General features: G+C 37.4%; 1 protein-coding gene across 1 annotated transcript; it reads right to left on the minus strand.

The window, feature by feature from the left end:
• Positions 1 to 632: 632 nt before the first annotated feature.
• On the minus strand, positions 633 to 17,850 carry tgm8 (transglutaminase 8). The gene is made up of 15 exons (XM_044349943.1): positions 17,773 to 17,850; positions 11,994 to 12,164; positions 11,021 to 11,275; positions 10,805 to 10,923; positions 10,033 to 10,161; positions 9,243 to 9,420; positions 8,690 to 8,825; positions 6,728 to 6,837; positions 5,740 to 5,855; positions 5,497 to 5,623; positions 5,149 to 5,420; positions 3,299 to 3,473; positions 2,939 to 3,102; positions 2,366 to 2,499; positions 633 to 1,550 (listed from the first exon to the last, which is right to left on the minus strand). Exons 1-15 carry the CDS (start codon positions 17,795 to 17,797, stop codon positions 1,403 to 1,405), a joined length of 2,259 nt encoding a protein of 752 aa, XP_044205878.1. The 5' UTR covers positions 17,798 to 17,850; the 3' UTR covers positions 633 to 1,402.
• Positions 17,851 to 23,285: the final 5,435 nt, after the last annotated feature.

Below are 23,285 nucleotides of genomic sequence, written 5' to 3' on the forward strand. Positions count from 1 at the left end.
GCTCATTATATTGAGGTAACCAAACTGAGTATATATATGTTTGTCTTTACAGGGTTGACCGCCAATTAATTCCAGCTGAGAAGCAGCTACAGTATCTACAAAACACACATCATTAATACATGCAACAATTTCAATTTAATACAAAAAAAACATTCAACCCTTCAAGTTTGTGGCTTATTTCTTTTACCAGTACTGTTTACAAATTGTGCTACAAATACTAGTAATGAAGAGGACCATCATTACAGGTTCCAGACCTTTTCTGGCATTTGACCCCTTAAAATGTCCACTTGTGACCCTTCATCACAGGTCATAGCTTTTAGTGTGAATATAAGTTTTTTAGCAGTCATTTCTCCTTCTGGGATTGTTTCATATGGAGGATTTATAGAGGCCAGAATAATAATAAAGTAAAAGTATCCACTATTTGAAAGATAAATGCAAAATTTTGTGAAAAGTCAGTAAATAATAGACATAATTTTGTGTGATAGAAATATTTCTCGCCTTTCTCATCCCTTTAATCATTTGGTGACCCTTCGGATTTATGTTGAGACAACTTGGTTGAGAGCCACCGATTATCACAGTAGTGTGACGACAGAAATATCTATGGCGTAATAAAGACACAAAGACCACAGGGCTTTCAAAAAACATTTTATTTTTGTATTTCACACATTCATTGAAACATAAAACAGTACAAATGGAAAGATACAGTGCAGTTTATACAGCGTTTGGTTTATTTTTTTTTTTAGCCACAGGGAGGCACTTAAACCCCAGTTATGGATCGCCATTTGAATCCATTGTAACTGTGAAGGGAAGCTGACTGCAGCTGTCGTCCTCTGCAAAGGAGCAAGATATAAACCTTCCAGAGCCAAACAAACCCAAGAGACAGTAGGAGTGAGACGTCTCTGTTTGTCCTGCTCTGCAAGACATCCTTTAAGTTTGGCCATTTGTTTTTCATCGCTGCCAAGTATTACGGATAATATTTTAATCAATAGTTCAACCTGTGTCTGTGCCTATGTCTTCTCTTTAGAGCTCCGATTTGCCCAAATATTTAACACTATACAAAGACAAATCCTAAAAGACGCACAGAAGAAGAACTGTGTTGTTTTTACTGATTTTCACAGCTGTTTGTTGTAGGTATGCTCTTTCTTTTGTCAAATGACTGAATGTAAACAAGACGAGTTTCCCTAAAACAATGAATTAAATATGTATTTGTAGTATTAGAAACAGTAAGTGAATAATTCCTGGAATATACTGATTGTATTGCACACTAAAGACTATGATACATATATATGATATCCTGTAAAGATTACATAAACAGCCATGAAGTTTTGTCACTAAGAGTTGACATTTCTGACATTTTGTTCCTGAATAAAAGTATTCGACTCTTATTCTGAAATACTCAGATTTACGGTCGGACGTAGACAGTGGAGCTGCCCTTAGCATTTCTGAAGGTGGAGCAGTCGAAGTCGGCCACAAGAGTCTTCTCTCCGATCTTGTAGGGAACAAAGAAGAACTTGATACGTATTCTGGTATTTGGACGCAGATCTGGAAGTCTGTGGATAACACAAAGAAACTGTTAGGAAGAACAAAACTCAGAATGGCTCAGTTTGTTGGTAAAATTTGTACATTTACATTGCCTGATGTTGCCCAGATTTTGGACAGTTTACTTTTAATTTATGCTGTGCAAAACTTCCCAATTTTTCAACCAGGACTGGATAAGTATCAAAAGCTAGCATTAAATGTCTGTTGTTTGCTTATTCTTTGACCAAAAAGTTCCTGATTTAAATAGAAATTTGCTAATTTTAGACTATTTTATGCAGGTAAAGTTTTTGTTTAGAAAATCTGAGAACATCTTCTAGTTTTTGTTGAAAGGAAAAAAAAGTGGTTTGTAGAAAAATGTGTTTACATTTCTCACAGTAAGGTATCAAAAAAAGGAGTTTTGGAGCATCTGTACCAAAAGTCATATATCAGATTATCACAGTATTGACACATTTGAAATGATAGCCTGAAACCCTAACTGACAGAAAATTAAATTAATATATTTTTATTTCAGTAGTTTTAGTCATTTACAAATTAAAAATAACTGAAAACATTTACTGATAACAGCTTTTATTTATTTTCATATAATTAAGAATACTCAAGAAATTTTGAACAGGCTAAGATGAAACATCAATTTGTGCTCTAATAAGCTGTAAAAGACAATTATGACATTTTATAGACTACAACATGAAATGATGACCCTCTAGAATTAACCTACAGATTAATCAATTGTAAAAAAAAAAGTTGTTTTTGCATGTTTACTGTAACCAACCTTGAACAGCATCCGACATCCCCATGAGGTCACACACACACACACACACACACTGACCTGCATTCAAATTCCCTTCTCAATAAGCCACTTCCAGAAACAGTCAGAGTGCACTCCTTCAGCGTCTCCTTGACCGTATTCGTAAAGATCACCTCCGCACTCGCCTCATGGTTCAGTCTGGTCTGACCGACAACCTGGAACAAACATTTTAACGCTTTAATTGAATATTGCTCAGTGAGGCAGCAAAACAACAATCGCTTGCAGTTACCCATCAGACGACAAGACGAGAGAGAAAAAACAGAAAAACAGAGTGGAAAAGTTGTGTTATTACGCCAAGAAGCAATATAATGTTGGTATTAAAGGTTATATCTTCCAGAAAACAACAAACCAAACTGCATACATCACCTTCACAATACTCTGCTTCCTGTTTTTGCAGATAAAGCTTGAAGTTTAACTCAAAGCACTGCTCTGCCTGAGTACAGTCTCACAGAGCAGCTTGCATGGCTGTATTTTGTTAATTTTGAGTTAGCTGTCAGCTAAAGTGACAAATATTCTTTGTGATGGTGAACAAAGCTGGATGACAGTTGATTTTAGAAACAGATGGACAGAGGTTGAAGTGAACTATCTACTTACATTGATGGAGACGGGAGGGTCCAGCAGCACGATGTCATTTTCAGCCAGGTATGTCTCGTCTGACTTCTTTTTGTCTGTCACAATGGCAGAAACTCTCATACTGTCACATTCCTGCATGTGTTTATGGTAGGCCGAGAACGGGACCAGGATAGGGATGGACAGATCTGCAAGACACAGCAGATGGGGAGACAGATTTAAAGTTGGTGCACCAAAATTCCTGGAAAACATATAGTATTTTCTCACATAAACCTCTGGGATATTTGGGGTTTATTTGTCCAGGTGTGGAGATATCTGTCTCTGAGATTTATGCCTCCACCCAAAGACAATTAAGCTGAATGGAATCTAAAAAACAAGAGTTACCTTTCCCAGGCAGCAGTGTCTCCTGCTTCACGTCAGTCTGGATGCTCGCAACAGGTGAGCCGTTGTACCTCATGCCCCAGACGCTGATGATGATGGACAGCAGCCTGGCAACACTGCTCTCACTGTGCAGCACCAGATTCAGACGCACATCCTCACCGTTCACCAGCTTGGACACCTGCAGCACCACACAATGGGAGGAATGAGATATATATATATAAGTCATACATGGACGTATCCAACATATAGTGTCATCCAGCATGATAACAATATTTACTTTAAACCACATCTTGTGACATTTCTTTAGTAGAGAAATACAGGACTGACGCACAGTAGGGGTAACACTTAAAGTCTCCCTCCATTCAAGTTTTTCTTCTTGTTCCTACAGTTGAATGAGCTTCACTGTGCAGAATGACGTATGTGCAGAGTTTGAAACAACAAGGCTGTTTTCATTTATCTGCTGAAAGTGGAAAGTTTCTCTGAGCTCAATGAAAATCAGATTTTAAGTGGGCCTACTTAAAAGCTAGCATAATCCGTGACATCACAACTAGTTTGGAAGCCAATACACACTTAAAAAATTCCATATATCTGCTTATAACTACATTATAATGTGTTATAAACCATCTATAAAATGTATGTATACTGCTTATAAGGACTTAAAGTAAAGTGCTACCAAAGTGGGTAAAATCTGTCTATTTTGTTTACTTTTAAACAACTAACCAGTGATGTGTGCACCAACTGTCTTAAAGGGGAGGGGGTGAAGCAGAGTGCCATTTGGGTCGACTACAGGAGTAGTTTGATTAACCAGAACCTTTGTTTTTGTTGATGTCTTGATGCAGGAGAGGATGCACTTATCGAAACAAGTTCAAAGTTGCTATCTATGATGTGATTGGTGCAAAATGCAGAATGAAATGTTATATTGAAGCAGTCATATACTCAAGGTTACGCTGCACTGTCAGATAGCGTAACTGCTTAAGCCTGCGGCCACCAGAGTGCTGCATTCACAGCCAAAGTAGCATTCCTTGTTTGGGTGTGTTTTACACTCATAAACAAGCACCACCACAGTATCTATAATTACAGGCAAGATTTTTCTTAAAACTGTTACAAATGTACAGAGATCCTGAAGTCCTGACAGATCACTGTTTAATCTTATGCACACAAGACAAAAAACATGACTGTATATTTTAAGACTTTCAATTGCTCTGTTTAAATGTGTCTTTGACAGTCAATATTTTAAAATGTGGCAGGTTTCATGCTTAAAAAGTAAATTTTTCCATGTTTCATTTTGGTTTTTGCTTTTCTTAGATAGGAGACAGTACAGACGTGGCTGGAAATGAGGATATGTACTGAACAACATTATCACTGGGCGTGCTTCTCAATACTTGTGTTCACAGAGAACAATGGTCCATTCTTAACATAACCATAATACCAGGGCCAGTGTGTGTTCATTTAAAGTCCCCCGAGTAAATAATGAAGCCAAATGTTCCTTTTTTTTTACACTGGTGCCATGTTGTGGACATCCAGTTGTTAAATATGAAAGTCAGGTTAGGACTTATTTATGGAATAAGAACACAGATCTATAATGAATCTTCAATCATATTTGTACTTTAGCCATTAAATTGTATTTAGGTATTTTAATATCATATTTATATTATATCTTTGAGAGATTGGAAATTAAATGCATCAAAGCTCCACAGTCCACCAGGATGCTCAAGAGCTTCTTTTTAAAACTACTAACTTACTACTACTGAACAACTTTATAATAGCCAGATAGAAAAACCTCACACTAATGAGACTAAAAACAAGATCCATCCTTTTCAATAACTTCAGGGACTGAAGTTTCTCTGACGTACCTCTTCAAATCGCATGGACACTTCTGGCGGTGGAAGGATGCTAGTCGGGGTTTCATTCCCGTTCACCACCCCGTTCTGTGCCGTCCCTCCACTCTGCTCTTCCTCCTCCGTCCCTCCGTTCTCCGCTGGCTCCTCCGTCCCTCCGTTCTCCTCTGGCTCCTCCGTCCCTCCGTTCTCCTCTGGCTCCTCTGCCTCCTCCGTCTCTTCACTCTCGTCTCGGGAGTAGTCTCTGGTGATGGCGTATTTAAAGACAGCCCTCTCCTTCTTCGTTCCTGTAAAGGTAGTAATTCAAGTCAGTAATTTGCCACTGATTGTTTGATTTGTGATTTGTTTGTGCGGTGAACCCACCCTCTCTGTGTTTGTAGGAGTCAGTGATGTTCATCCTCCTGTTGGAGGTGACAGACTTGGTGGAGATGTTCTGACCGACTCTCTTTGTGTCAGAGAAGATTTTCACTTTGGAACCGTCGGCTTTGACCTGACAGGAAACAACAAACACAGACAACAGAAACATCACATAAACAAATTTCTTGAAAACTCATTTGTATTTATTTTTTTCACTAAACGTGTCGTCGATGAGGTTATAAGACTGACCAGCCAATCAATGCAGTCGGCGTTGACCTCGGCGAAGACAAACGGGATGTCGTACTTCAGGTCAGTTTCTCCGTTCAGGATGGCTTTGACCGGAGATGGACCGCAACAGTACACACCTACACCAGGAGAAACCATTAAAATCAACACACAGACATGAAATACGAGATGACAACAGAGTGTTTTCCACAGTATAGTTTTCATTCTAATTCACTGTGAAATGTGACTTAAAGCCATTATGCGGCGGATTCCAAAATCTCTCACTGTACATTATTCAGAAGCGACGTACTAATGAGGTAAAATTGACACCACAGTAGCTCAAGGAGAAGCAACTCAGCATTCAGCTCCACCTTCCTCCCCAGAGGATGAATCTCTGTCTTTGTGATTATCTCTGACCTTGCTAGCAACACCATCAGGTCAAAACTTCCTCTTGAACACAAGAAATATGAAAATCTGTCAAGGTGATTGTGATGAAAACACCTGAGCACATTTACGCTCGCCAGAGGATGAACCCCCCGGGACAAACTCTTTGACCTCGTAACCTCAGGTCAAACTTAACAACACATTAACATTTTATAACATTTATTTATGCCTCATTACTGATTTGGCTCTAAGAATAACAAAATCAATTATTTCAGTCTTTTTATATTTTAAATTATTATTCAAAACTCAGAATTTACTATCTATAAATTGTTATCTATAAGTTCATATTCAGGAGGTGGTTAATTGGTTACATTTCTATGGAAACACATTTCAATATTATATTTCAAATTATCGACAAAAGACTTCAAAGAGGATGATTCTGATGAGTTATGTTTAGTGCAAAAATATATTTTCCTAAATCCCTGTTTTAGATGGCTTTAGAATTATTTGAGTAACACTGGCAGTAAAATCTCAGTGTAGAAAGCAGTCAGCATGTTCAATTTGGACAAGAAACAAAGTCATCAGAGCCGAGAAAAAAAAACAGAAAAAAAAACAGGAAAGTCTGTACCATCGCTCTTCTCCTGCGGTGTTGGATCCAGAACTTGCCAGCCGTCATATTTGCCGTCGTTTGCCAGGTCTGGCCGCCTCATCCACGCCTCCACCCACACGTGATAGTTCCTAAAACACAGCACAGCATTCAGTAGACTGAAACAAAAGCACCAGAACATTCGAGCACAGTGAAATCCATCCAAACAAAGTTGGTTTTGAAATAAAGAGGACAAACACAAAATCTTACAATATTGATTTTGTGAAAAATGTTAAGTCACAAACAAGTGAAAATAAGATTCTATAATTCAAAACTGGTATAAAGCACAACATAATCCACAGAAACTGCAGCCCAACAGGCCCAACAGTACAAGTTAGAATCATTTAGAACCCCGATGTAATGAATACTTTGAAATATCACACTGCTCTGCACACTTGATGTGCTAGAAAAGGCTCAGAAACGACCTTTAAAGAATTACAGGACACTTAAACACTGCAATAGACAATAATGACATTATTTATTGGCGGATCAGAAGCTTGTTCATGCAGTTGTAAAAGTAAACAAGTACTGACATGTCGACATGTTTCATGGTCTTGTATTGTTTACTCTGTTCTGACCTATAAAAGCTGTCAAGTTTATTTAATTATTTTGAACAGGCAAATTACATTTATTTAATTACCTCTAAAAAAAAAAAGGAGTGGCGCTGTCTGGAACGGTACTCTACACACCCAAGATCATTTATAACGCTGCGTGTCAAACAGAGGAATTAAACTGTAAACCAGCTGGAGCCTTGACACCACCGACCTGATTACTCCTTGACATAGAGAGTTCACAAAATCTATTAGTTCTTTGCACAACTTTAGGGCTCTAATCAATATTGTTATATTAAGAATGGATCACTGTCATGTGAAAGATGTAGCTCCTGGAGAAAACCCCCAGAATTATAACTCAACTGTGCGTTTCCCCTCAGCTCTACAGAGCGTTTTAGTGTCTTTCAGGGTCATTGTTTTGATTTTTCAACTCTACTTTTTGCTAAGCGTCATTTCCAGCAGCAGCAGGCAGCTTTTAAAGCTCTGATAAACCCACTGTGCTCTACCTGCTCAGCATCGACAGACAGCCAGACAAAGTTAGCGACCACATGGTGAAGAAAGTGGAGCATTTAGCAGCAAAAGAGCCAAATAAGTTGGTGGAAAGCAAAACAGAGTTAAAAGGAGAGTGAATATTGAACTTAATGTTGCTCTGTGTCTGTTGGATGTGTAAACATGCATCACTTAGCTAACACATGTCATATCACCGTAATAGAAAATAAAATGTCAGTGTTGTGTTCACAGCTTATTTCCACTTCCTCAAGGTGGCAGAAAAAATACTTATTGCTAGTTTGAAGACAAACATCCTTACATATCGACTGCAGAAGCCAGTTGCCAGTTGTTAACTAAGCAGTTTTAGACTTTAATCACAGGAGCGGCGGATCAGAAAATGCTATTGAGTCATTTTTGGAAGCAACTAATACAACCTATTGTGTTGTTTAGAGGATTTGTTGTTTGGCCAGGAATAACAGTGGAAAATCAGCCTTGTAGCCAAACTCTGGTTCATTTAGTTCTGCTCTGTTGATCAGTGGAAACTGTCTGCATTGGATTAATTGATCTCTGATTAAAGATAAAGACATAGACTCAGTAAACACCAAAGCAGGTATGACTTCAAACTGTGTCTGAAGATTGAAAGATAAATATCGTACGGCCATCATTTTCTATCAAATAACATCTTCTTGCCAACTAGAATACATTACTTAATTATACGCTGGAGAATTTAAGACATATATTTATTATTGTTATTATATTATCTGTGTTTTGTTTCAGTTTTCTTTGATTCAGGTGTGTTTAAAGGTGGAACACTTAGAAGAGACCATAAAACAATCAAGTATGAAAATGTTAAAATCAGTAATATCAGGTGCGCACGGTGTCCTGTTCACCCTCTGAAACTCACCAGATGCTGTCCTTCGCTGGTGCCACTCTGACCCCGTAGTCGGCGTGGTAAACGTCGATAGTCAGGTTCTTGTTGTTGTCGTGAGCTGACTGGTAGTTGGTGACGACGCGGCAGGGGATGCCCAGCAGACGCATCACTGCAACCGAACACAAAGATGTGAATCATTCAAATAAATCCATATCAGTGCACTGTTTCCTCACCTGTTGCAGCTCCGTTAGGCAACAATTAATGCCCAGAACAGCTGCTTAATATTTACTTATTTTATACAGTACTGTGCAAAAGTTTTAGGCACTTTAGATGTTTAGATTCTTATCCATCACACAGTACCATCAGGGAGGCATCAGGTATCATAGACATCTAGACTCTAGATTATTTTTGAAAGCTTCCTCACTTCCCTTCTAGTGCCTAAAACCTTTGCACAGTATTATACATATAGCAGGAAATGAGAATAGAAACAATAAGACTCCTTTTTTGTAGCAACAGTGCTTCAGGGCTGGTATGTTTCTTTACAGATGTTGTTCCAGGTGTGAGACGCAGCAGAGTCAGATGTTACCTGAGCACATGACGCCGGCGAACACCCAGCACTGTCCGTACTTGACTGACTGGCAGCCGCTGTTGAACCACTTCTGAAGGATGGTGTGGCTGTTGCTCCAGTGAGAGGGAGAGAACCCGCCCCAAAACGAATTTCCCCAGCGTCCAACCAGGACGCCACCGTCATCTTGACTGTTAATCTAAAAGAGAAGAACAAACAGAGATGGAAATTTTTTTTTTTTTTACAAAAATTCACAACTTTATTCTCTCAGATTTGGACTCCCTTCCAGATTTTTCCCTCCCTTACACAGTCCCATTTATATTTTGAAAACTGCATCATTGACATCAGCTATCTTCTTCTTCTCTGCTTTAGTGCCACATTGCAAACATTTATAGAACATTACCACCACCAATTGTCCATCACTTACACTGTGCAAGTGCATTAGGATGGGATCTTTAATGGTCAGTATGTACAGGGGCAATAATTACAGTGAGAAAAACATGTTTCAGTGATCATCTGGGCTCCTGACTGTTGTTTTAAGACAGACTTGAAAAATTGCGAACTTGTCCTTTAAAGAAAACAATGACAAGGGGCATTTAAATAGTTGTAGCATCTTCATCTATAGCAAGAGCATATACAGTAGCTCAAAACAGTCACGACACCCAGGCTGAAAATTTTCCTTTCACTGTCATTTATCAGTTGAAAGTTTTAATATGTTGCAAATTCTCTCCTCAAACTAAAAGGGCATTTCAACATTCATCAAATTAAGCTCATAAATGTAAAAAAAAAAAACACACAGAGCACGTCCTACCATGGCGCTGACCACGCGGCCGACGTAGATGGGGTTACAGCGAGCAGAGACGTCGTCACCCGGGTCACTCAGGTGTTTGCGGTTCTTGTCCAATATCTTCACACAAATCTTTACCATGTCCTCCTCAAACTGGGCAGGAAGGCAGACGGGAAAGGAGAAGTTTATTACAGTTTACTGGTGGTTTACCAGCACAATTACACAAATTACACACAATTAAAATAATAAAGATTCCACCTGTCGAGATGGACAATTATCCAACCATTATAATTATATAACATTTTACTTTCAGTGGAAGCAGTTTGTGGTGATGGTGATGTTCTTTTACATAATTCAGTTGTCAAAATTAATGATTCCAATTATATTGTAATTAAAAACTGAAAAAAAATAGTTATTGAAGTCTTTGTTTTGCACATGTGAATTTTCATCTTATGTAATGAATAACATAGTTCATTGATTTGAACTTTTTTTGTTAAATCCTAATTTATTTGTGGAGGATAAAGGGGATCATTACAATATTCTGTAAGTATACTGCCAGTTTAGATATACAGGCAACTGTTTCATTTCCAGTTTGTCTGTAGTTATTGTTGCATAAACAGTAATTCTGATGCCAATTTGCCAAATAAAAGAACAAATGGTGACCATCAGATTTCCAACATGTCATGCAATTTAATGTCAGTTGGACATTAAAACTGTCAGTTTGTCATGTCAGGGAAATCCCTGCATTTAAAGGGTATAGGAGTAGGTTTCTTTTATAATCTCACTGTGTGTGTACCTGTGCAAAGTCCCAGTTCATAGATATGATGTAGTTTCCACTTCCTTTGTAGATGATTCCTTGTTCATTCATCACATACTCCTGTCTCTCCACCTCATCAGGCAGAAACACCCAGTCATCTACAGAGAGAATGAATTGTATGGAAATTGTAAATGTAATGTAGACAGACAGACAGACAGACAAACACATATATAGACAGACAGTATTCCAACCTACCAGGACACCAGGGGTTGAAGAGCACTGCAGGTGTTGCCAGCAGTGTCTCCTCATCCCTGTGCTTCACAGACAGCTGGTACTCCCCTACTGGGGCGTCAGCAGGGGGGGTGATGGTCAGGGTTAAGTTGCCTGTTAGCGGTGAGGAGTTCTTGTGAAGCTCTATCTTCCACACCGCCTTTGCTGATGGTGAACGCTGCACGCCGTCAGGGATACTCAAGTATGACATAGTACCCTGGTCCTCTGAAGGGTGTTTTCCTGTAGAGGGGAGCCATTCAGACATTTACTGCTGTAACAGTACTCTATATTCATCCATCCATTGGTTTTCACTGACTGAACCTTCCAGTCAAAACAATAAAGTCATTCTAACAAGTATTGTCAGTGTAGCCAAAGCCTGATACGGGTTATTTCCCTCTACTGTGGAATAAAGCAGTAACTAGCCTACAAAAGCAGTGAAATTGAGGAAAAACGGTAAATTGGACATTTACATCAGGTCAGGCATTTCTGTTTTGTTAAGTGTGTATCTGTGTACTATTAATCTGGGTTTCTTCAGTGTTCACCAAATTAAAATATATGTTTTTAAGACCTTTTCAATGCCACATACAATGTAATTTAACACATTTTTTATACTCAATAAAACTGGTTGAATGATAGAAAACTAGAAGGGGCAATAAGGCCTACAATTATTTAGTAAGTTCATATATTTATTGACATTTATATCACAATTTTGTCAGTACTTTCCAGCTGTACATAACAATAATTCCTAGCATTATAATTAATCAATTAACATAACTTGGACCCAAATAAGTGGCAAAAAATTGATGGATGAATTAATCAATTACAAAATAGTGAATTAACTTAAGTTAATGAGCCAATGAGCCTCCTAGTTCCTAACAGGAGTGACAGTGTTTGCTACAGACGCCCGTTATTGTCCAAAAACTACTCTTAAAAACAAATAATTTAACGAGGGACTAACCGGTCACTGCAGTGATGACGAGCGGGTGAAGGTCAGGGTTGAAAGATTGCGTCAGTTTAAGGGTCAAGGTGAAGGGTTGGCCTCGCCTCACGATCAGCTGATCCACTGAGATCTCACTGGTGTGGTGTTCAGTGTTGTTGGTCTTACTGTGGAGGTCGACTCCGTTAAAGACTGAAAGAAACAAAAACATACAAATATGAACAAGTCGATAAAATCTGTGTTTACTTACTTATTAAAAGAGACATTAAGCTTTGGAAAGTTAATCAACTCTAACAAATGATTGATATAATTTATTTGATGCTACTAATATTTCATTTCATTACTATCCACTATTTATGAAGTGCAAATCTCCAAGTAGAAAAAGCAATCACATAATATATTTATCTTATCTTATAATTATAATCAACATAATCATTTGTTTCATGTCCAAAACTTAAGTACAAGCTTGAGATCAAATAAGTGTAGTTTTTCTGGTTGCACATTGAGATCATAACAAACTTAAAATGTCCTTAAATTACAGTTTTGCCTGCTATTACACAGTTTTATAGGTTATTATATATTACATTCTCACACCTTTTAAAAAATTTACAGTTATTAGACAGTAATACAGTGGCTGACAGAGCTCAGTGCATGGTAATTTAAAAAAAAACACACGAACAAATAGACAAAACACAACGCAATAAAGAAACAAAAACAAAACGCTGCTTACAAATGAATAAATGAATAAAACACAGGCAAGTTAAAGTGTCCAAATCTTGTATTTATTTCATCTTGTTGCTGACTTTATGGTTTAACATCACACCTTGATGCTGCTGCACTGATACAAAGGTTTCCTTCAGGGTGCATCAGTACACGGTGACATCACTGTTAGGTGTGGATACAGGTGTGACAGGGTGCGGTTAGAGATTTGAAACTTTCCAACCCCACAAAGCATTTAAACTTCACTTTTCAGCCTGGCATTAAGTTACTCTTTAAGAAACACATTCACCAATCTGACAACACATATATACACATACATGACATGAACGCACCGCAAATACAGAAAACACGAGCAAATAAAGAAACGCTACAAGTCATAAATAATTGCAACAAATTTGCAGCCAGCGGACATTAAAAATGGATCAACCCAACAGATAATTAGTAAAATACCTGTACAAATGCCTGCAGTAACATTAGAACCACACAATCAGAAAGGTGTGACTGGCCCTGCCTAACCTACCTTAAATATAATGATACTGGTGTGATCCAGGAGAATGTGGGTGAGGCAGACAGCCAGATTCAGAGCCTAATGCTCCCAAAGGATAAAAGACCAACTCCCAGTATCTCTCACCTTGACTCATCTCAGCCAGAAACTGCAGCCTTTTGTTTTGCATTTAACATTACTTTTGTATACATTCCACAACACCTTACACCTCACTGTTCACACATTCACACCTACATTACTGATGTTACTGACTGACACCTACTTAACTATACTCAATATCTTTAATGTACTGCCAACCGTTGTGGCCATTTGTCATGGCCTAGGAGCCGACACTGTTAAAACTAAAATAAACATTGTCAGCTCATTTCCCAACATCAGTGACGTGTAGATGAAAAGGTGAAGTTGCTTGTGATTTATTTGAACCATTGTATTGCTTGTGTTTCTTAAGCTGCAGTCTATTGAGCTCTCTCTGCAGCTGTAAGCACTGATATGGTGCTTTGTAGGTCAAAGGACGTCTAGTCATCCAGGTTACATACACACTGTATAACCATTGTTTCAGCATTTAAATGACAATATTTCAATGTGAATCAAGTTTAAATACACACTGGAATACAGTAATTAAAATGCTGTGTAGACAATTTTAAAAAAAGTTAAGTTTTAAACCAATTTCCACCTCTTTCTACCTGGCTGCCTAGATGTTCTTTGACCTGTAAAATGCCAAAACTTTGCTTATTGGGTACATTAAGCATTATGTTATTATGCAATACGGTCTACAACGTCACAGATCACGTAATGCCTGTTTAATCATGAAACGGAAAAACGATCAGCTCCAGGGAAGACATACTGACATGCTGAGACAGGTGTGATTCATGAAAGGTGAGTTCAGCTGAGAGTGCGGAGACACCTGGAGCAAACAAGCTCAGCATGTTATAGTAAGTCACATTGTTTGAATTTGTTTTGCAGAGCGTAAAATGTCACTGATGTGGAATTCCAGTGAGGAAACATGTGCATGAATGGGGCAAGACATGACAGGACGATGTAAGAAAGACGTGTGTCAACTCTCGACGGCTTGCTAGAACGTCACGGTCCGACACCAACACAATCCTGGAGTTTATAAAAGCTGTTTAAACTGCATGACGGAAACCTGCCCTCAAAGGATTAAATATTTTATTATTATTATTATTATTATTAAGCTTTATTTATTCAGGAAATACAAAGAGAAGCTCTGTGCATTATAAGTGGCAGAAACAAGTTGACAACATGAGAGGACAACTTGACACAGGAAGTCTGAAATAGCGAGGAGATTAGTTTAGCTTTACCTCAAAGGACCAGCAGTTGATTCCTGACTTGTATCAATATTGTCACAACTTAATTCATTTTCTGTTGTTCCTTCCTTTAACTAACTTGATGTAAACTTTATGAACATTAACAAAGATTAGAAAAAAGTGAAGGCACTCAAATAATAAACTGGTGCCATGAATGTTGACAATACTGTTTCTTCACTCAAAATCAGACTTTGCAATGCAACAAATCTTCCAAAGTAAACAACAAAATATATCAACAAAACAATCTCACCTCAAAGCTTTCTATCAAATTACATGACCATCATCAGCAGATGCAGTTTGCTTAGTTATGAGGCAACTGTAGAGCAGGACTTCTTTAAGGACTTCTCGGACATGTTTATTTTTCATATTTTTGAGACTCAACTTTTAAGCTTTTAATCATGGACAAGTCATCCTCAAAGTGCTCAGAAAAAATGAGGAATTTGAACATCTGCGCTATGTTTCAACAATATCTGAGCAAACTCCATCTCCTGATCATGTGATACAGTAGGATCTAAAGCTCCAGAACCACTCAACCATCTCCATGGTTGGGTTTAAGTAAAAAACTACTTGGTTAAGATAATGTAAAGATTGATGAGGTTAAAAGAAACCAATGTTGACTGTCAAGGAAGTTTTGCAGCGTAACAACAACATCATGCTACCTCTACCTGCTCAGAACAGACAGAGTCATGATCCATACGGCCACTTAGAGGTTCTTGTCAGGTGAAGGTTGTTTTGTGGGTTTCAACAAATAACCAATGCTGTCATTTTTCTCGTGAGGACAAACTTGAAAAATAAAATCAAGCTTTAAATGTTACAGTAGATCATGTGAAGAAATGATGATGAAGATGAAGGTCTGAAGACTGAGACGTGAGTACAAGTGGTCAACAGTGTGCAGATACTTTGGTTTCTTCACAGTCGAGAGTTTTTCATCCTGTCAGCAAAGTTTTATTGTGTGCAAGAACTTTGTCGAACGTAATATGATAGATGAAGGATTGGACTAACTGTCTTGTGCATAAAATATGTTGATATTCCTGTATGCAGCAGAAAGCAGGCGTTTCATCACCCTGAGATGAGAAACAACTCTGCGACCTTCTGTTACGACACACAGAACACAGATCACATCAGATAATGTCATTTGGAGCTCATCTTTAATTGCAGGGTGTGTCTGACACGAATACACTCACACAGAGTCTTTCAGGTTACATTTAGCAGCCAAAGTATGTTTTTTAAATATATTTTATATATTATTTTGTATTGTATTTAAATTAAATATTCTTTTCCTTCCATTACTTCTTGTTTTAGGGTTTCTATGTGCGTTTGACAAACGACACCTGACAATGAAGTATGTAAAATATTTGAAATGCACAGTCAGCCTGGTCGCCAGATGTGTAAAACAATGACATTGTACATTTCTGCAAACCACAGATACGTTGAATATCTACGTTTCAACACGTGTAATAAAGAGCATATTAACCTTTCAGCAATATGTATCCTGTCAACATTTCTAAAGTGACGTAGTTCACATGAGATCTGTATGAGCTGACTTTCTCATTAGGAGGAGGAGGAGGAGGAGGAGGGGTCGGTGGATGGTTAGGAAGGAAGTTTGTTGGAAGAAAGTTAGAAATCAGCAGAGAGCATCCTAACCAAGTGGTTTTTGTGCCTGAACCTAACTAGACCTTAACTACAGTGTTGTCACATCATAAAACATCATTAGTCCACTGATAACCACCAACATTGAAACATAGACATCTAACGTATCCGTGGTTTGCAGAAACATACAATGCCAACGTTTTGTTCTGGTGATTGGGTCGGCATAGTGCATGTGGTGTATTTTGCGGCTAGTAACAACAAAATCTAAATAAAATCTAGATTTGGTTTCAAAACTTTCTCCACACTGCCTGGAATAAAATGCTGTTGGGGAAATGCTGAATCAATGTATTTATTGTTGACCTAAAAATATTCAACTTTAGATGTACTGAGTCTAAAAATACTAGAATCTGCCCATAAAATATCCATCAAGTGTAAATTTTTACATGTAGAGTTTAAATTGCACGCAGGTTCACAAAAAAGACTCAGTGTCCTCAGTTAAAACACCTTAAAGTGTTATTTTCATTCCATTTTTCTAATTTCTTAAATATCTTATTCATTTATTTAATTCAAATAGTTCCTTATCTGTTTTCTTATCTATTACTTTATCTCTTGTGCTGCTGTCACATGTCAGTTTCAGCACTTGGTGATGAATGAAGTCTCATGGGATTGTTTTTTAGGTGCTTTTTGTTTTCAAATCACTTCATTACCTAGAAACTTTTATCAGATTTTTACCTGACTTACATTATTAATTCTCTTTAAAACCTTTCGTGCTCCTACTTTTTTACATCTATCTTTTCAGGTGTATTTTTGTCATATTTTGTGAAGCACAATGTATTCTATCTTCTTTTATGATGTGCACTATAAATAAAGTGTGTGTGTGAAAGCAATGATTGACATTTAACATTTCATGAATTACTACACTGAGTTAAAAAAAAATAGGTCTGCACAACATTAGTCAAACAACATTATATCTGTCGCATCATAAGCAGAAAAGTTGTGTAGAACAAATTTTTCGCTCTTCTTCTGTTCTTGTATTTCCTGCACATCTGCTCAACAACTGGCCAAACATAAACAACATCATATTTCCGGCAGCTCTCGAGAAGTCTGATATCACAAAACATTTTAGTGATCTAAAGCAGAGACGTGTTTATGAACGACTGTTTGGTAAAAATGCAGGGATGCTCTTCTTAGTCTTGTAATTTCACACACTGATATTTGGCCCAGATTCCAGCAAACATTCCAGCAATTATGGAAGAGTTCAGAAGGTGAAAATTACCAGATTTTCTGTTATGAACATCAACTCTGAGTTTTGTTTTTCTGTTTTTCCTGCAGAGCATCTTGTATCTTTGTTTAATTATTAATTTCTATGATTATTTTCTGGAAAACAGATCGACACTGATGCTGTGATCTAACAGTATTATTATTTTTCTATTTATTGCACAATATGAAGTTCATGCTGGATTGAATGCATCATCCCCCACATTTGAAATATCAGCTATGCAACAGTGTTTGCTTGTCAAAACATGTGCAAGAAAACACCACATTAAGCCCTTCATTCATGCACCATTCAGCGTGGGCTGTCTCACTGAGACTTACACAGGATAAAGTATGATGACGCAGGTAAAATGGATTAACTTTATAAAAAACTTTAAGTACTTACTCGATCTTCTGAATTCTGCTGTCATCTTGCCAGAACTTTCTCTCTTACAGTAGTAGATGTGAAGATTGTAAACTGCGCTCTGGCAGCCAGTCAGCAGCACACTGACAGGTGAGTTTGCGCTGATGGAATTTAAAGCACCTGTCGAGCCCCTCCCACTTCAAATGACATACATGAAACACGTCTTTCAACCTGGATTTTTTTTATCCGTTTCCTGGTTGTTTAGAAGCAGCCTGTAGCTCAGGCCGCCACTGTGTCTGGGGTGTGAAGCGAGAAGATTTCTCACAACATAAATCATTTTTTAGCAGGCTTGACAGCCAAAGTGATTTACGATGTAATGTAAATTAGTTTCTGGTGAACTGGAATGCACTTTAAGTTATGAACGTCAGCTTTTCTAACATGTGTAGATTAACTACAGACCAAAAACTACTAAAAAGCTTTTCCCAGTTTCCTGTTTCAGCAACAATATGTGCAGAGTTTTCTTTATGAAAGAGTTCATGCTTTGTGCGAAACATTGAATGTTCTTGAAAGACTTTTCCTCAAACTGTTGGGATACATATTTGTATCATCTGCACTTCTTGTCAGTTTCAACAAGGTAAATATATTTGTGTACGCTGTTTTTTAGAACAGTAAATATACAATCATATCAACAAATCGACACCAATCAGTCACCTTAAAAGGCCATATTGATAGAAACAGGTATAGCTGTTATTATTATATATTATTATACATTATTATAAGAGGTGATAATACTATATAGAGCTGTCTATTGCACAAGACAAGTCTCCGAATTATGTTTTTGTCTGTCTTGGTGTTGAGTTTTATGATGAGTACAGATGTTTAGGTACATTAAAGTGGACCCCAGGAAGAGTCCAGGTGATGAGGAACTAAATAAATAAACAAAGAAAACCTTGAACACCCTCGAAACTGCTGACTCGTGTCGAAAGTCATCAGCATGGGCAACATGTCTTTTCTAGTTGGTGATTATGACATCATAAGATATGTAATGAGATGAAATAATAATGATGTTTAACGAGAAACTTATTCTGCCAAGCCTATGCTTGGTACAGTCAGTACTGAATAGTGTAATATCTGTTATTATGTAATGATATTGGGTAATGTCATGATGTGATGCAATATCATTCATATATTTTAGTCATGCTTAATGACTTTAAAACTGACAGTTACTGGTAAATGTACAGGTGTGTGTGTGTGTGTGTGTGTGAGAGAGAGAGAGAGAGAGAGAGAGAGAGAGTCACAGTTGCAGGGGAGGGATTTTCAAAAATGACAAAACAAAGTGTGAGTCAAAAATTCCTTTTAAAAGTGAGGAAATCTCAGGACTCGGTTACGTAAATTCTGTATAATTGCTTTCAATCAAAAGCTGTGTCACCTCCCACTTTCTTTATGTGCTGTGGGGAAAAAAAAAAAGAGATGAAACTATGATCACATCCCTTCATGTTCAACATATCTGGTTTACAGTTCCTCCCTTTCTGGTGAATTTGAGGTATCGTCATATTACAATAAATGTTACAAACTGTAAAAGAAGCTTTGCTCATTTTTATGCATTACACAACCTTTTTTTGTCGCTCATTTTTCGTTTGTACTCTAGAAACAATAGACAAACATAACATAAATCATTTTAGCGGGCTTGATGGCCAAAGTGATTTACACTCCAACATTACAGTAAATATACAATCATATCAACAAATCAACAAATCAACATTTATTTACAGGGGTTTCTCATTTCATTTGACCACCATAGCGTCACAGGAAGACTGATGTGTCACAGAATTATACTAATTTTCAGTGACAGGGAGTCATTTCACTACATGTAACTAAACTAGTAGTTTAACTACATTTTGCAGTAGCTAGTAGTTCAACTAAATTCAAATTGGCAGAGTGATTCTAGCAGTTAATTACTTTTTTTGACATTTTGAAGTGGAGTTAATCGCTAGAACTACAATTTTGGCCGCAGACTGATAGAAAACAAAGGAATTACATTATTTATTCTCTCCTCTCTTGAGTGAAACCCCTTTGACCAACCCTCCTCTCTCTGCGCTGATGACTGAGCTGACAGGTGACCGTTGTCATGGTAAAGTTAGGAAATGGTCTATAAGGAGCTAGTTCAAGATAAACAAGTTTTAAATTAACATCTGCATAACAATGCAGTTTTACAAGTTTACATTTTTGCAGTTTTCTCTGTTATTGTGTAAGTGAGAAGCAGCTTACACTCTGAATGCACTCGGTGCGTTCTTATAGTAATTATAGTATGCCAGAAAAAGATTTATTATGTGATGACAGATGAAATAGTATGTCCCAATTGTATGCATACAAAGTATGTACTGTTGAATACATACTGCATGCAACAGCACATACCTTGTAATTGTGGCTGCAGTACGAGCTTAAAGTAAAAAGTAGAGGTATGTACTGTTAGTTTTCACTCTCAGTTGAGTGGTATTTTTTGCAATCATTTCTCTTCATTTTGTGTTGGCCTGTATGTTATAATGTTGTATTACATTGCAGGTGTTTTTACATTTGTTATGAAGTAGTTTGAACTACTTTTTTCCAAGTAACTTTAGTTATGTTTCTCTTGTGTGTAATTTTGCTGTAGTTCATCTGAAGCGATGCTTTCAGAGTAGCTTCCCCAACACTGTTAATGTTAATATCAATATTAAGCCACTATGTGTAAAATTTATACTTCCAACTTATTTCCAACTGTGGTGCTTCCCAGTGGTAGTTTAAAAAAAAAGTTCACAGTGGCAGACAGTAATGTACGATGCTGCCTCCCATCACAGACGTCCGACCTGCAGTAACTGAGATGAACGGGTCGTTTTCATCAGGATCGTCTCATTTTGCCGCAAACGAACATGTAAGACATCAGGATAATTTAGAAGATGTTAAGATCACATTAAAAGTGTTCACATAGTGGCTTGAGGTCCATGTTAAGGTGTGTGAGCAACTCTGACTCCTAGAAATTACATCTATATACAACTTATTCACAACAGCAAATATGTTTTGTCTGAAACGTAATGTCGCTTGAATAATAAATATAATTTGCCAAGTCGCAAAATGTTCCATGAAGAATGAATCTGCAAAATGTTCACTGATAACGTATGTTATTTATTTCCCCTATCCACTAGTTATAATTACAGAATTGAACTTTTTTATGGTTATGTTTATGCACTGGGTTCATGTTAGTGGAGATTATGGTCTTGGTTTAAAGGTGCAGTGTGTAGAATTTAGTGGCATCTAGCAGAACAGACTGGGCAGAAATGGAATATTCATAAGTATGTTTTAATTAGTGTATAATCCCATGAAAATAAGAATTGTTGTGTTTTCGTTACCTTAGAATGCGCCCTTTATATCTACACAGGGAGCGAGTCCTCTTCCACAGAGGCCGCCATGTTGCACCGCCATGTTTCTACAGTAGCCCAGAACAGACAAACCAAACACTGGCTCTAGAGAGGACCTTTCACGTTTTTCGCAAGTTTCTTGGCCACCGTAGGCTCTCCTACACGCTTGGAGGGGGAGGAGTATTCAGTTAGTTGCAATCTGCAACCTCATCACTAGATGGCACTAAATCCTCCACACTGGTCCTTTAACACTGAAGAAAACAACAGTGACTCGAAGCCTGAGACACAACATGTTTAATGAACTTTTAAATAAAACCACAATCTTTCACTATCCTTATCCAAAGTGCTTTTCTTACTAAAACTGCCCACATGTAGGACTCAGGATGTGAACTTCAGACTCTGGTGTCAACTTCAGACTCCGGTGTCAAAGTCCTTGATCCTTGATCCATGTGCACATGCATCAAGAGTCAATCTGAACAATTTTAGTTCTTTTTGAGGATGTTATCCATTTATCAATTTCCAGGTTACTATAAGCAGCTGTCCATCAAGAAAAATAACGATCTCCATGTAAATCACCTATCAGTCACCTCTTAAAAGCTGATATTGATAGAAACAGCTACAGCTCTCATTATTGTGAGCGATGATAATATTAAGTAGAGCCATCTATTGTACAGGACGAACCTTTGAATTATGGTTTTGAGTCTTGAGTGTTATGATGAGTATAGATGGTAGAAGTTATGTGTATCATTTTAGATACATTAATATGGACACCAGGAAGAGCACAGGTAAGGAGGAAATAAATAAATAAACAAAGAAAAACCTTGAACATCCTGGAAACCGCTTACTCATGTCGAAAGTCGTCAGCTGTTATTTGTCATGATGTGATGTAATTCAGTGATTATAGTGATCATTCAGTAATTATAATTAATTCAGTTATTAGCTAGTAACTGACAGTTCCTGTTGTTGTACAGGTGTGTGTGTGTTGTTGTACAGGTGTATGTGTGTGTTTGTTGCTGGGAAGGGATTTTTAAAAATGACAAAACAAAGCGTGAGTCAAAAAGTCCTTTTTGAAAGTGAGAAACGTCAGGATTTGGTGACGTTAACGCTGAATAATTGTTGTCAATCAATGTTTGTATCACCTCCCACTGTCAAAGATGAAAATATAGATGAAACTATGATCACATAAATAATCACACGGGCCTCCACATTCAACACCTGTGTTTCTGTTCAACTTCCTCTCTTTCTCTCTATAGAAAAATGATTTTGTGGTATCGTCATATTACAATAAATGTTACACATCATAAAAGAAGGTTTGCTCATTTTCATACATTACAGAAGCTTTTTTGCAGCTCATTTTTCCTTTGTACTCTATAGTTGACATTAGATAGTGCATCAGTTACATTACTTGTCTTGTGCTGTTTTCTTTGTATTTTATTGTTGACTTTTATCTAATTTAAAGGCCCATCTAGGAACGAGGATCGCAAGCTATCTTAGATGATAAATGTTGTGCTATGTGCCATTAATTCATGCCTGACACTTGTCCCCTATATAAATAAACATCATATAAATGAATACTTCCCTGAGAATTCTTCCTGTATGTTGTTTTCTGATAATTTAATTAAAACAGATGACATGATGACTTATAGTGAAACAACTATATTTACATGACAAAAAATAAATAACTTGCAGTCAATAATTAGTTCAATAAAGAGAGTAGATTCAGATTGACTTGAGGAGGAAATCAAGTGTTAATTGTTGTTCTGAATTAATATTCTGCCTGAATGAAATGTCCAGTATTTCATCTGTCAAAGGCAGCAGCCACATTTGCTCGTAATTTTTAATACTGAAATGAGAATTGTTGTTGTGATGTGAGACCACCAGGATACAGCGGAGCACCAAAGGTTAGGTGGCTTGTTGGTAACTATAGAGATGTTTGTTTCTATCCTCAGGCTGGTTGAAAAGCGAGAAATCCACCTCAATGAGTTGTGATCTGTTGACTGACGACAGACTGAGGATCATCAGGCGACTCCCATTAATCTTTTATTCATCACTGTCCTTTCTCTGTTCACCTGCTCTTTGTCACAAACACCAAACACTCCCTTTTTTAGTTTTAACTAAACATTCAAAAGACGTTGAAAGATGATGACGAGCAGTTAGGATGAG

The sequence above is a fragment of the Thunnus albacares genome, chromosome 4 (genome assembly GCF_914725855.1).
Source record: "Thunnus albacares chromosome 4, fThuAlb1.1, whole genome shotgun sequence".
NCBI lineage: Eukaryota > Metazoa > Chordata > Actinopteri > Scombriformes > Scombridae > Thunnus > Thunnus albacares.